The sequence below is a fragment of the Heterodontus francisci genome, chromosome 14 (assembly GCF_036365525.1).
Source record: "Heterodontus francisci isolate sHetFra1 chromosome 14, sHetFra1.hap1, whole genome shotgun sequence".
NCBI lineage: Eukaryota > Metazoa > Chordata > Chondrichthyes > Heterodontiformes > Heterodontidae > Heterodontus > Heterodontus francisci.
In genome coordinates, this window is record NC_090384.1 from 55,547,366 (window position 1) to 55,562,735 (window position 15,370).

At 45.1% G+C, this 15,370-nt stretch overlaps 1 protein-coding gene across 5 annotated transcripts in view; it reads right to left on the bottom strand.

Moving 5' to 3' along the window:
- The window catches only part of LOC137377052 (uncharacterized), a 108,586-nt gene that overhangs the window by 77,764 nt on the left and 15,452 nt on the right, over nucleotides 1–15,370 (bottom strand). For 4 of the 5 annotated variants that reach the window (XM_068046247.1, XM_068046246.1, XM_068046251.1 and 1 more), the window contains 3 exons: nucleotides 11,660–11,974; nucleotides 9,573–9,665; nucleotides 3,009–3,083 (listed from right to left, as the gene is read on the bottom strand). In XM_068046247.1, the coding sequence (XP_067902348.1) occupies nucleotides 3,009–3,083; nucleotides 9,573–9,665; nucleotides 11,660–11,974 (483 nt within the window). The remainder of the gene's footprint in view (nucleotides 1–3,008; nucleotides 3,084–9,572; nucleotides 9,666–11,659; nucleotides 11,975–15,370) is intronic. The other variant, XM_068046248.1, reaches the window with a different exon arrangement.

Sequence of the window (15,370 nt, forward strand, 5' to 3'; positions counted from 1 at the left end):
AAGTTCCCTTAGTTATTCTGTGCAGTTAATATGATTATGTAGCAGTGTTCGAGCCTGTTTGAGTGAGTGATAAGATGTAACTCAGTTGGTGGCACCTTTGTAGATAACGTTGGTTTCAGTCAGCAGGCTTACTGAACTGCAAGTTCACTTGTAGATCTACCATATGGAAATCCTGGGCCTTACTGGGTAGACACACACTAAAAGCCCTGCTTTAATGTTTAATGAGCTGATGCCATCAGGATGGCCAGACATGTTTTTGTATTGTATGGTAAGAAGACCTTAGGAAGATTGGTACTCAGTTGCCAAAAATGTAATGATGAATAGAATGTGAATATTTAGTTTAAACCTATTACACAGGCCTGTGTATAGTGACTCGCCTCAACCAGTTGGCTCGGTTGGTAGCATTCATGGTTTTGATTCATACAGCTATGGGTTCAAGTTCCACTCCATGACTTGAGCACAGAATCCAGGTGACACCTCAGTGCTGTACTGAGGAAATGCTGTGTAGTTTAAGGTGATAATTTCTAAAACTTGTGTTAAATGAAGGACCTATCTCTTTGCTCAGGTGCATGTAAAAAATCTGATGACAGCATTCCAAGAAGAACAGGGTGCTCTCTGGCTGTTGCGAACAATGAGTCTCTCTCAACCCATACAACCAGAAAAAAGCCCAGAATAAACTAGATTTATTTCTATTCAGTGTTTCAGGAACCTTGCTCTGCCTAACACTTCTTAACTTTGTTATCAATGTTAGAACACCCAGTTGAATTTTGTTGCTTACCTGGAGGTTGTGCCGTGAGGGTTGAAAGCAGGAGTCGATCCCGCTTCAGCAGCTGGAAATTCCTGATGTTGCAATTTGCTGGTGGTGGCCAATCAACAGGCCGCCATCCAAGGAAGGACTGCGGCCCATCCCCAAGAGCTGCTGACCCAATCAGAAGTCTGGCAGCTCAACGACCTCAGCAACACCACTGCTAGCAGTGGCCAGTGCTGAGGCTGCAGCTCCAGAATGATAATGCCTCAAAAGCCAGGTGCCCGCAAAGACATGTAAGTATCTTTCCTGAAGCTGGGTCTTGGCAGCCATGCCTGGCAATCGCGGTGCAGGCGGTCATGGAGCACTGGCAGTGCCGTTGCTGTGAGGGCGGTCATTGTCTTCGGAGTACCCCTCCATCGGCCATGGTGTGCCCATCAAGGAAGACACCTGCCACTGCAACGGTTCCCATGGTTTACCTTGCAGTGTCCCCACACAGCAACCAGATCTCCAGTTGTGGGAAAATGTACTTGGCACGAAATGGCCCATAATTGGCCACTTAAGTGGTCAGTGGATGGCTGAACCGTCAACTTTCCCACTGCTCCCACAGCTTCCCTGCCATTTTGCAAGCCTTCCCATTGCCAGCTAGTCACCAATAGCCAGGCTGATTCAGGTCACAGTTAGCTCAGCAGTGAAGGATAGAACACTGGAGCCTCATCATTATACACCGACAAGCTTTTACTTACAGGGACCCACATCTTTTATCAGTCATTTCCAACTAACAACCCCTCTATAAGTCCACTTCAGTATGTATGGCCACCGGTGAGACTTCAATTAATATCAGTAGCTGAATAGAATTAACATCCAATTGAAATGCAATTAACATACATTGTATCTGCATTTCAGTCACTGTCCTGGAATCTCTCCTGTGACACTGAATCAACTTTTGAAACTTTGAATCTGGATAATCAACAGTTTGTAATTTCCCTCTGTCACACACACCGGAGGAGTAATGATACAAACTATGGACTAGCTCTGAACAGTCAAACAGACTCTGAATTTATAAAATAAACCTTTATTTTAAAAAATTGAACAACGGTTCCACAAGAGCCCCCGAAGGAAAGGGACTGGTCTTTGTATATTCAAACTGTCTGACAAAGATAAAGGACAAATTTTCAAAGCTAAGAGATGTCAGTTGCACCACATCCTAAAAACGTTTCAGAATTGAATGTCTTTTTCTGAAGCAAGGAAGGTGTGAAGTAGCCATGTCCTGGGCCATAGTGCAATGATCATGGGAAGTGATCTGACCATCTCCTACCAGGAGGTGAGAGACAGTTTTCACTTTTGAAAAAGACCATCTGGAACTTGAGAAGGAGAGTGAGAGACAGACAGACAGACAGAATCAACATTCGAGCAGCTTGTATTCCAGCAAGCCAGAAGGCACGTGCCCTGCAGTAGAATCCTACATCTACAATATACAGCACTGAGGACTAGAAGTCACCCACCGTCTTCAACTAAACCTTCCATCAAGTGTGAAATCTACTGGGAGGTGAGAGGCGACACAGTTTTAATTTTTGTTAAAGACATCCTGGAAGGTGAGAAAGAGAGACAGGGAATCAACATTCTAGCAGCATGTGCTCCAACCCAGCCAGAAGGCACGTGCCATGCTGCAGAATCCTAAGCGGACATGATACAGCAGTGAGAACTAGAAGTGACCTACCATCTTCAACTGAACCTTCAATCAAGAGAGAAAACAACAATTATCTTTGGCCTGCACCCATTGAGAGCTTGTGTTCTAAGGGAATCCAACAGGTTTATAGTGACCAGAACCTCCCCGACTCCACTAAAAGTCTCCTTCCTTTTTCCCTTCTCTATCTGTCTCTTCTTGCGTGTATTTGTGTTTGTGTGTGTGCGCGAGCGAATGCGTGAGTGAATGCGGTTTCAACAAATTCGGGATAAGGTGAGGTGATCAAGAAACAATTGATTTTCTGTTTTTTAAAACTGACAGGAAAACCTGTCTCTGTCTGTTTATCTGAAAAATAAAATACCAAGTGGCTAAAACCTAATAAAAATACACTTGCTGTGGTCAGGCGTGAGGTTGAACGGTGTGAGCCACCCACATCACACAATGTGGCCATAACACCTCTCATAGTTAAAACCGATCTGAAATTATCTGTATCTTTATTGATATAAAATATATGTCACAGTGTTTTCAGAGTTCACTGAAAAAAAATGGAAAATATCTACTCGGTAAAGTATTTACCTCTTTCAGAGTCAGGAACATTCTCAAGAAGTGATCTGTCACTATCGTCTTCAATTTCCTTTGGTATTGTTTTCCCTTAAATAACAATGCAGTCAAAAGATATTAGTGAGCACACAAAATGACCTGAATCCATTGCAGATGAATACAGAAGGTATGAATTGAACAAATACATCATTTTTTTTCAATTTTCCATCATCCACAACATTTTGCTTTTGCACGAATTGTGACAGCTGGATATGAATTCATGATGTTTTCCACAGTTGAGAACAATAACTGCAGATTGCACCCAACAGTAATTAAGTAAGGAAAAGTATTTTGCTCAATTACTTAGTTGATAGTTAGCTAGACCATTTGTCTCATGGGTGTTTTTTTTACATTTTTCAAGAATGTCTACCACATTCAGGAACAGTGGCCCTGGACAGACAAGCAAGGAAATAGCAAATGGCACAAAGGGAGAGAAGATGCCACAATATCTTATAGCCTGAACTGCAAGCACTTTGTGAAACATTGTGATTTGAGTGAAACCTCCTTCCGGAGCTCAGTTCTGTGCTAAATCCACAGCAGATTCAATCTTAGACAGAGCGAAAAAATGTAAGATACAAGCTACTCCGATCGACAGAGCAACACTAAGAGATGCCAAGGACTACACATACAGATTAATAATCTATGATCTCCACTTCTGTGTTTGGAAAATATTACTTTGTACATGTAGTCTTTATTTTCCTAAACTGCTGCTGAGACAAGTAATAATCAGTACACATACTGTAGTGAACATTTTTAAGTCCCTGCATAGCATCCCACAGCACATTGATGTAATGCTGCAAAAGGGCTGACAGTTCACTCATCCCTATGATGCTGGTGTAAGATTTTTTTTATTTTTATTTTAGAGATACAGCACTGAAACAGGCCCTTTGAGTCTGTGCCGACCAAGAACCACCCATTTATACTAACCCTACAGTAATTCCATATTCCCTCCCACCTACCTACACTAGGGGCAATTTACAATGGCCAATTTACCTATCACCTGCAAGTCTTTGGCGGTGGGAGGAAACTAAAGCACCCGGCGAAAACCCACGCAGTCTCAGGGAGAACTTGCAAACTCCGCACAGACAGTACCCAGAATTAAACCCGGGTCCCTGGAGTTGTGAGGCTGCGCTGCTAGCCACTGCACCGCCAATCTATTTCTCCAATCACTTGTAAACCGACCATATGGAAATCATGGGCTTTACTGGGTAGACACACACAAAAAGCCCTACTTTAATGTTTAATGAGCTGATGCCATCAGGATGGCCAGACAGGTTTTGTATTATATGGTAAGAAGTCCTTAGAAAGATTGGTACTCAGTTGCCTAAAATGTACTGGTTAACAGAATGTGAATATTTAGCTTAAACCTATTACACAGGCCTGTCTATAATGACTCGCCTCATCCAATTGGCTCGGTTGGTAGCCTTCATGGTTTTGATTCATACAGCTGTGGGTTTAAGCTCCACTCCATGACTTGAGCACAGAATCCAGGTGATACTTCAGTGCTGTGCTGAGGAAATGCTGCGTAGTTTCAGGTGCAATTTCTAAAACTTGTGTTAAATGAAGGACCTATCTATTTGCTCAGCTGTATGCAAAGGATCCGATGACAACATTCCAAGAAGAACAGGGTGCTCTCTGGCTGTTGTGAACAATGAGTCTCTCTCAACCCATACAACCAGAAAAAAGCCCAGAATAAACTAGATTTATTTCTATTCATTGTTTCAGGAACCTTGCTCTTCCTAACACTTCTTAACTTTGTTATCAATGTTAGAACACCCAGCTGAATTTCGTTGCTTACCTGGAAGTCGTGCCGCGAGGGCAGAAAGCAGGAGGCGATCCCACTTCAGCAGCTGGTAAGTCCGGATGTTGCAATTTGCTGGTGGTGGCCAAGTAACAGGCCACCATCCAAAGAAGGACTGCGGCCCATCCCCAAGAGCTGCTGACCCAATCAGAAGTCTGGCAGCTCAACAACCTCAGCAACGCTACTGCTAGCAGTGGCCAGTGCTGAGGCTGCAGCTCCAGAATGAGGATGCCTAAAAGGCCAGGTGCCCGCAAAGACATGTAAGTGCCTTTGCAGAAGCTGGGTCTTGGCAGCCATGCCTTGTAATCGTGTTGCAGGCGGTCATGGAGCACTGGCAGTGCCGTTGCTGCGAGAGCGGTCATTGTCATCGGGGTACCCCTCCATAGGTCATGGTGTGCCCATCAAGGAAAACAACTGCCACTGCAATGGTTCCCATGGTTTACCTTGCAGTGTCCCCACACAGCAACCAGATCTCCAGTTGTGTGAAAATTCACGTGATATGAAATGGCCCATAATTGGCCACTTATGTGATCAGTGGGTGGCTGAACTGCCAACTTTCCCACTGCTGCCAAATGGCAGGGCAGCAGGTAAATGTTGGACTTCTCTCCAAAGCTTCCCTGCCATTTTGCAAGCCCTCCCATTGCCAGCCTGTCACCAATATCCAGGCTGATTCAGGTCACAGTTAGCCAAACAGTGAAGGATAGAACACTGCAGCCTCATCTTTATACACCGACAAGCTTTTACTTACAGAGACCCACATTTTCTATCAGTCATCTCCAACAAAAAGCATTGATGTCATATAAACTCTTTTGTTCTGAATCTCTTCTGTGCATTTTTGTTGAAACCCAAATTCTGAATTTAGCTGATAGCAAAATTTATTGAACAATCACATGGACAATTAATTGGCTGTCATCTGCTGCTTCTTCTCCAACTTACATGTGAGTTGTGCTCAAACTCTGCTCTCCCAGTTATTCTGTGCTAATAATAAGCTAATGGATCAGTGTTCAAGACTCTTTGAGTGATTTGGCTTTGCTCAATTGTTGGCAGCTTTGTAAGTAATGTTGGTTTTAGCCTGCTGGTTTACTGAACTGCAAAATCATTTGTACATGAACCCTATGGGAGTCATAGGCTTTACTGGGTAGATACACACAGAATGCCCTGCTTTAATGTTTACTGAGTTTACTTCCTAATAATTCTAGTTCAATGCTTTCTGCAGCCACTTGCAAACAAAAGAACAAAGAACAAAGAACAGCACAGGAACAGACCATACAGCCCTCCTAGCCTGCGCCGATCTTGATGCCTGCCTAAACTAAAACCTCTGCACTTCCGGGGACTGTATCCCTCCATTCGCATCCTATTCATGTATTTGTCAAGATGCCTCTTAAACGTCACTATCGTATCTGCTCCCACCACCTCCCCCGGCAGCAAGTTCCAGGCACTCGCAACCCTCTGTGTAAAAAACTTGCCTCGCACATCCCCTCTAAACTTTGCCCCTCGCACCTTAAACCTATGTCCCCTAGTAACTGATTCTTCCACCCTGGGATAAAGCTTCTGACTATCCACTCTGTCCATGCCGCTCATAACTTTGGAAACCTCTATCATGTCGCCCCTCCACCTCCGTCGTTCCAGTGAAAACAATCCGAGTTTATCCAACCTCTCCTCATAGGTAATGACCTCCAGATCAGGCAACATCCTGGTAAACCTCCTCTGTACCCTCTCCAAAGCCTCCACGTCCTTCTGGTAGTATGGCGACCAGAATTGCATGCAATATTCTAAGTGTGGCCTAACTAAGGTTCTGTACAGCTGCAACATGACTTGCCAATTTTTATACTCTATGCCCCGACCGATGAAGGCAAGCATGCCGTATGCCTTCTTGACTACCTTATCCACCTGCGTTGCCACTTTCAGTGACCTGTGGACCTGTACGCCCAGATCTCTCTGCCTGTCTATACTCCTAAGGGTTCTGCCATTTACTGTATACCTCCCACCTGCATTAGACCTTCCAAAATGCATTACCTCACATTTGTCCGGATTAAACTCCATCTGCCATTTCTCCGCCCAAGCCTCCAACCGATCTATATCCTGCTGTATCCTCTGACGATCCTCATCATTATCCACAACTCCACCAACCTTTGTGTCGTCCGCAAACTTACTAATCAGACCAGCTACATTTTCCTCCAAATCATTTATATATACTACAAACAGCAAAGGTCCCAGCACTGATCCCTGCGGAACACCACTAGTCACATCCCTCCATTCAGAAAAACACCCATCCACTGTTACCCTCTGTCTTCTGTGACTGAGCCAGTTCTGTGTCCACCTTGCCAGCTCACCTCTGATCCCATGTGACTTCACCTTTTGCACCAGTCTGCCATGCAGGACCTTGTCAAAGGCTTTACTAAAGTCCATATAGACAACATCCACCGCCCTTCCCTCATCAATCATCTTCGTCACTTCCTCAAACAACTCAATCAAAGTAGTAAGACACGACCTCCCCTTCACAAAACCATGCTGTACTCGCTAATAAGTTCGTTTGTTTCCAAATGGGAGTAAATCCTGTCCCGAAGAATCCTCTCTAAAAGTTACCCTACCACTGACGTAAGGCTCACCGGCCTATAATTTCCTGGATTATCCTTCCCACCCTTCTTAAACAAAGGAACAACATTGGCTATTCTCCAGTCCTCTGGGACCTCACCTGCAGCCAATGAGGATGCAAAGATTTCTTTCAAGGCCCCAGCAATTTCTTCCCTTGCCTCCCTCAGTATTCTAGGGTAGATCCCATCAGGCCCTGGGGACATATCTACCTTAATGCTTTGCAAAACACCCAACACCTCCTCCTTTTTGATAATGAGATGACTGAGACTATCTGCACTCCCTTCCCTAGGCTCATCATCCACCAAGTCCTTCTCCTTGGTGAATACGGATGCAAAGTACTCATTTAGCACCTCACCCATTTCCTCTGGCTGCATGCATAGATTCCCACCTCTGTCCTTGAGTGGGCCAACCCTTTCCCTGGTTACCCTCTTGCTCTTTATATATGTATAAAAAGCCTTGGGATTTTCCTTAATCCTGTTTGCCAATGACTTTTCATGACCCCTTTTAGTCCTCCTAACTCCTTGCTTAAGTTCCTTCCTATTTCTTTATATTCCTCAAGTGCTTCATCTGTTCCTGGCCTTCCAGCCTTACAAATGCTTCCTTTTTCTTTTTGACTAGGCTCACAATATCCCGTGTTATCCAAGCTTCCCGAAACTTGCCAAATTTGTCTTTCTTCCTCACAGGAACATGCTGCTCCTGGATTCTAATCAGCTGATGTTTGAAAGACTCCCATATGTCAGATGTTGATTTACCCTCAAACAGCTGCCCCCAATCTAAATTCTTCAGTTCCTGCCTAATATTGTTATAAGTAGCCTTCCCCCAATTTAACACCTTCACCCGAGGACTACTCTTATCCTTATCCACAAGTACCTTAAAACTTATGGAATTATGGTCACTGCTTCTGAAATGCTCCCCCACTGAAACTTCGACCACCTGGCCGGGCTCATTCCCCAATACCAGGTCCAGAATGGCCCCATCCCTAGTTGGACTATCTACATACTGTTTCAAGAAGCCCTCCTGGATGCTCCTCACAAATTCTGCCCCATCCAAGCCCCTAGCACTAAGTGAGTCCCAGTCAATATAGGGGAAGTTAAAATCACCCACCACTACAACCCTGTTACCTTTACATCTTTCCAAAATCTGTCTACATATCTACTCCTCTACCTCCCGCTGGCTGTTGGGAGGCCTGTAGTAAACCCCCAACATCGTGACTGCACCCTTCCTATTCCTGAGCTCCACCCATATTGCCTCACTGCATGACCTCTCTGAGGTGTCCTTTCGCAGTACAGTTGTGATATTCTCCTTAACCAGTAATGCAACTCCCCCTCTATCCTGCCTGAAGCTTCTAAAGCCTGGAACATTTAGCTGCCAATCCTGCCCTTCCCTCAACCAAGTCTCTGTGTTCGCAACAACATCATATTTCCAAGTACTAATCCAAGCTCTAAGTTCATCTGCCTTACCTGTTATACTTCTCGCATTGAAACAAATGCACTTCAGACCACTAGTCCCGCTATGCTCAGCAACATCTCCCTGCCTGCTCTTCCTCTTAGTCCCACTGGCCTTAGTTACTATGTCCTCCTCATTTACTTCACTAGCTGTCCTACTGCTCTGGTTCCCACCCCTCTGCCACACTAGCTTAAACCCTCCCGAGTGATGCTAGCAAACCTTACAGCCAGGATATTCGTGCCCTTCCAGTTTAGATGCAACCTGTCCTTCTTGTACAGGTCCCATCTGTCCCTGAATAGAGCCCAATGGTCCAGATATCTGAAACCCTCCCTCCTACACCAGCTGCTCAGCCACGTGTTTAGCTGCACTATCTTCCTATTTCTAGCCTCACTGGCACGTGGCACAGGGAGTAATCCAGAGATTACAACCCTAGAGGTCCTGTTTTTTAAACTTACTACCTAACTCCCTAAACTCCCCCTGCAGGACCTCATCACTCTTCCTGCCTATGTTGTTGGTACCGATGTGTACCACAATCTCTGGCTGTTCACCCTCCCCCTTCAGAATGCCCCCTGTCCGTTCAGAGACATCCTTGACCCTGGCACCCGGGAGGCAACATACCTTCCTGGAGTCTCTTTCACATCCACAGAAGCGCCTATCTGTGCCCCTGACCATAGAGATGAAGATGAAAAGGACTTTACCTTTACATTTTTTCTTCCAGATACAGACTCCTAAACACACTGCACAAAGCAACGCAGCAAAGCCACCAACAATTGGTCCAATTGGTATTTGTTCTGTTAAAATATAAAACATACACAGTTCTTTGAAAACTTGAAACAAATGAATTGTCATTTGCATATATTCATGAGAAGCTATGTCCTTTTCTATTGATCAGGTCAGATAACCCTACAGAAAGTGTGGTAGAAATTGGTGTAAATTCCTTTATGTGAAATGCATGTAACCTTGATAAATTTAGCAGTGGCACAGCCTGCAACCAACTTCATGTGTATTTGGGCTGGTGCTAAATTAATCGGACCTAAAACAGAAGTCAGTGCCTTTGCATAAGTTGCTGAAGGTTCTAACCCTTGTTGAAGGGCCCACTCTGGAAAATGTCCTTCCAATGAGCAGAGCAGGTGCCAGCTCTGCCTTGTGAAGAATTCTTCAGCAGCCTCTGCAGCTGCCAACAAAAAGTGATTTTTAAAATTTACATTAAAAAAAAGCCTTTCTGAGGCGCTAGGGGGAGCAGGAGTGCCATTTGAACTCCAACCACACCCAGTCCCAGAGCACAATGACCAACTCCAGTGTGGAGTCCAGAGTTCAGGCATTGTAGCTGCATGTCTGTCCTTGACACTCCCTCACTATCTGTGCTCTGCCAAGACAAGCTGCATTATGTAGACTTTGCCTAAACTTGTCAGCCACAAAATATGGAGCTGTGATGTGGTAATGCTAATCTTCCGAAGAGGAAAGTAGAAAGGCAGAGATTTAAATAAAGAGAAAAGTACACAGAACAACAGAAAAAAGAAAGGGTCACCTTTTTGGACTTCAATAATTGGCATGGCCATGCAAACAGCAAATGCTACAAGGTGGACAGGACAAAGTTTATACCTTGATTTCAATCAACCCAATTCTCCCACAAATTAAGTTAAATTATTCTGAGAATAGAACACAAAATATCAACGAACTCTATTTTTAAAAAGGATTGAAAAAGAGCATTCTATCTAGTAACACTATTCCATTGTGCTGGGAAGATGTATTCACATTAGCATCTGCTGACAAGTATATTGGACGCCTGACCCATTCACATCGTTTGGAGGGCTGGAAAACAACATTGTACATGCACAGATTTGAGCCACAACAGATCAGCTGTTTTGCAGCATCCATAGGAACAATGGCCGGAACTTAATGTTGGGGCAGAGGCCCCACCCACTGGCCAAAAAATCAGGGACAAGCCCACCTCCACTGAGCCTAGAACCACATCATGATTTTCCGTGGCCCAGGCATTTTATTTGCTTCAGCAAGGACTTCCAGCTCCCGTTTCCAAGAGCTGCTGGCCAATCAGTGGGCTGGCAGCTCATCAGTCCCAGCAGCGTCACTGGAAACAGTGGCCACTACTGGGACTGCACCCAGCGAGAAGAGCAGTGATGGAAGGGGCCCCGAAATTGAGGTAATTGTGCGGAGCCTCACTGCGGTCAATCGGCTGGGCTCCTGTCTGAAGGGAGGGGGGTGGTCACTCAAGAGGGTGGGGGAGGTGCTCCAGCAGGGGTGGCTTGTACCACTGGAGATGTCCTCCATGGGGCACCGGGTGCCCAATCACGAGGGATCCCCCGGGTTGACAAGCAGGCTGCCTGGTATTACTAGGTGGCCTATGCGGGTGCTGAAGTTCCCAGCTGCCACTGATAAAATACTATTGGCGGCAGGAGAGGCCCTTACGTGGCAAATAAATGGCCAGTTAAGGGCCTTAATTGGCCTGTGATGGGTGGGCCATTGTCGTTTCCCCGCTGCTCTTGAAATTGCAGCAGGGGCGGGATGGCAATGGGGATGGCACCCCCCCCCGCCCCCCAACCCTCCGCCTCCCATTCGATTTTATGCCCCCACCCCAGCCCGCTCCCACGGGGGATGTAAAATTCTGGCCAGTGTGACTGGGGGCCTGAAAAGCTAATAATGTCTGCACCAAAAGCAGATGATTGGTAACTATAGACATTATCTGTGAGAAATGTAATGGGAGCTTCACTATTGTAGAGAAATAAATTCTAAGCAAAACCTGAAATCTTCTGTAACTAGATCTTACCTTCAACCGGGTCAGTGTCCAGTGTAAAATTGCCAAGTATGGTTTTATGCTTCACCACACATCTGTACTTAGTTCGATCTTCCAATGTTGGTTCAATTCTTAATTTACTGGAAACACTGAATGTTCCATCACTGTTTGTAATTAGAACCTCTGTGGATTGATCTTTTGAAATATATTCCATTTTTCCATTTGATACCTTTAACCAACTAATATTGATCTGCTTAGGATAAAATTCCTTAACGTCACATGCCAAAATGGTCTCTGTACCATTTGCAGTTGTAACTTCTTGTGCAGACATGCTGACCCTTGGTTGGACTGTGTAAGAGAGAACAGACAATGTAAGTGATTAGTATATCATCCTACATCAAGTTACATTTTACTGATTGTTGTTCTGAGAAGCCAGTAAAATCCATCATAGCTTTTGTATCGTAAAAGCTGCTCCACTGCTTCAGTCTTTTACTTCCTCCATGCAGTTTTCTTTTTTTTAACCTTTTTCCATCTCTATTGAAGATGCTGCAAGGGATGATTTTGTGACCAGTTATTCCCTATCTACATCTATTTTGGGGTAAAGATGGGATGTAGGAGAAGGGAAATCAGGTGAAAAGACATCCCACCAGATTGCTACTTAATCTTAGCCCTCCAAAACTTCAAGAGCATCAGCTTCACTGAGACGAGTGACACCTCAGTCCTCGGGGCTCTATTGGTACAGTCTCAGCCACAAGCCTCCCAACCTCCTAATACTGAAGTAGTTCCACACAAGATGATAGGATCATAAATGGAAAGAAAGGTGACGAGGTAGTAAGCATAAAGAAAATAAAGTATGGCAGTACACATGTACTTTGCTGGTAATTCATGCTTTGGTGTATTTCTTCCCAGGAAGGCATCCTGTCATCACTGCAATATGATAATTAATGTTTGTTATCATCCTGTTCCACTGATAATATCAGAGATATTACAGATTAACTGAATGGTTGAGAGTATGACATGGGACTGTGAAGGGTTTTATTATGTCATGCAGATTAGGGCATCCTTTACATTGGACGATGATCTCTTGCCAGGGAGCACATGCTGCTGTCCAAATCCCTTGTTTCTCCTGAGCTTCTGCAAAACCAGTATGGGGTTGGTCTCCAGCCCATTCTTTGTCTTAACCACCTATGTTTGGAAGGTCCAATCCCTTTGTATTGGCAAGCTAATAGAGGATGCAACAAACCGCTAGAATTCTGGAGATCCTTACTAAGCTATACTGCAGGGCTTGTCCAGGCATTAGAAACGGAACTTGTGAAATTCTATTTCACAATGATTCTGATAGCATCCGAGGCCTCATTGAACTTATTTTCTGCTTCTGTACTGGATTCTGAAATGCCACCCTATCACATTACTCCGGTTGATCAGTGCGGGTATCTGCACTGAGAATAAACAAATCATGAATACTTGCCTGGTGTCATGCAGGCCCCCACCTGCCAAGAATGAGGCACACATTATTTCACCACATGAACATTAAAACTTAAAATTGTGGCTGGGATAAAAAGAGGGCCTATCACAAGGAATTACCAGGCCCCCTTTTTTACACACTAGCAGATAGTGTTGGAACAAAGGAATCAGTCATTGCTCTCCAATACACAGAAGGTGTGGTCAAACCAGTTTAGTCACATGACTAACTGGCAGTATGAATCTGGACTTGACACAGAGTGTTTGAAACTCAAAAAGCTCCTGGACTGAGAACATCTTTCTCTTGTCTGCTCCCATCTCATTCTCACAGAACTGAAGACCCAGAGAAGACACATGAGCCCCAAGAGAGAAACGTCTCCTAAAGTGAACAAGGTTTAAGAAGAAACAAAAACAAGAAATGCTGGAACCACTCAGCAGGTCTGGCAGCATCTGTGGAAAGAGAAGCAGAGTTAACGTTTCAGGTCAGCGACCCTTCTTCGGAACTGACAAATATTAGAAAAGTCACAGATTATAAACAAGTGAGGTGGGGGTTGGGCAAGAGATAACAAAGGAAAAGGTGCAGATTGGACCAGGCCACATAGCTGACCAAAAGGTCACGGAGCAAAGGCAAACAATATGTTAATGGTGTGTTGAAAGACAAAGCATTAGTACAGATTAGGTGTGAATATAATGAATATTGAACAGCAGCAAGTGCAAACCTGAAAAAAACAAGCTGAAAAAAACAGCGGATAAGCAAACTGAACAAACTAAGATGAAATGAAATAAATGCAAAAAAAGATTGTAAAAAATGTAAAAAGGAATGCAAAAAAAAAGGAAGAAAAAATAACTAAAAATGACTAAAAATGAAAGTAAAGTGGGGGGCTGTCATGCTCTGAAATTATTGAACTCAATGTTCAGTCCGGCAGGCTGTAGTGTGCCTAATCGGTAGATGAGATGCTGTTCCTCGAGCTTGCGTTGATGTTCACTGGAACACTGCAGCAATCCCAGGACAGAGATGTGAGCATGAGAGCAGGGGGGAGTGTTGAAATGGCAAGCAACCGGAAGCTCAGGGTCCTGCTTGCGGACTGAGCGGAAATGTTCCGCAAAGCGGTCACCCAGTCTGCGCTTGGTCTCCCCAATGTAGAGGAGACCACACTGTGAGCAGCGAATACAGTATACTACATTGAAAGAAGTACAAGTAAATCGCTGCTTCACCTGAAAGGAGTGTTTGGGGCCTGGGATAGTGAGGAGAGAGGAGGTAAATGGGCAGGTATTACACCTCCTGTGATTGCAGGGGAAGGTGCCCTGGGACGGGGACGAGGTGGTGGGGGTAATGGAGGAGTGGACCAGGGTGTCGTGGAGGGAACGATCCCTTCGGAATGCTGACAGGGGAAGGGAGGGGAAGATGCGACTGGTAGTGGCATCACGCTGGAGGTGGCGAAAATGGCGGAGGATGATCCTTTGGATATGGAGGCTGGTGGGATGAAAAGTGAGGACAAGGGGAACCCTGTCACGGTTCTGGGAGGGAGGGGAAGGGGTGAGGGTAGAGGTGCGGGGAATGGGTCGGACACGGTTGAGGGCCCTGTCAACCACAGTGGGGGGAAATCCTCGGTTGAGGAAAAAGGTCATATCAGAAGCACCGTCATGGAAGGTAGCATCATCAGAGCAGATGCGTCGGAGACGGAGAAACTGGGAGAATGGAATGGAGTCCTTATAGGAGGTAGGGTGTGAAGAAGTGTAGTCGAGGTAGCTGTGGGAGTCAGTGGGCTTATAATGGATATTGGTAGACAACCTATCCCCAGAGATGGAGACAGAGAAGTCGAGGAAGGGAAGGGAAGTGTCAGAGATGGACCATGTAAAGGTGAGAGAAGGGTGGAAATTGGAAGCAAAGTTGATAAAGTTTTCTAGTTCGGGGCGGGAGCAGGAAACGGCACCGATACAGTCATCAATGTACCGGAAAAAGAGTTGGGGGAGGGGGCCTGAGTAGGACTGGAACAAAGAATGCTCGACATATCCCACAAAAAGACAGGCATAACTAGGACCCATGCGGGTACCCATAGTTACTTGAAGGAAATGCATGGAGTTGAAGGAGAAGTTGTTCAATGTGAGAACAAGTTCAGCCAGGCGGAGGAGGGTGTTGGTGGATGGGGACTGGTTGCTGTTCAATATTCAGTATATTCACACCTAATCTGTACTAATGCTTTGTCTTTCAACACACCATTAACATATTGTTTGCCTTTGCTCCGTGACCTTTTGGTCAGCTATGTGGCCTGGTCCAATCTG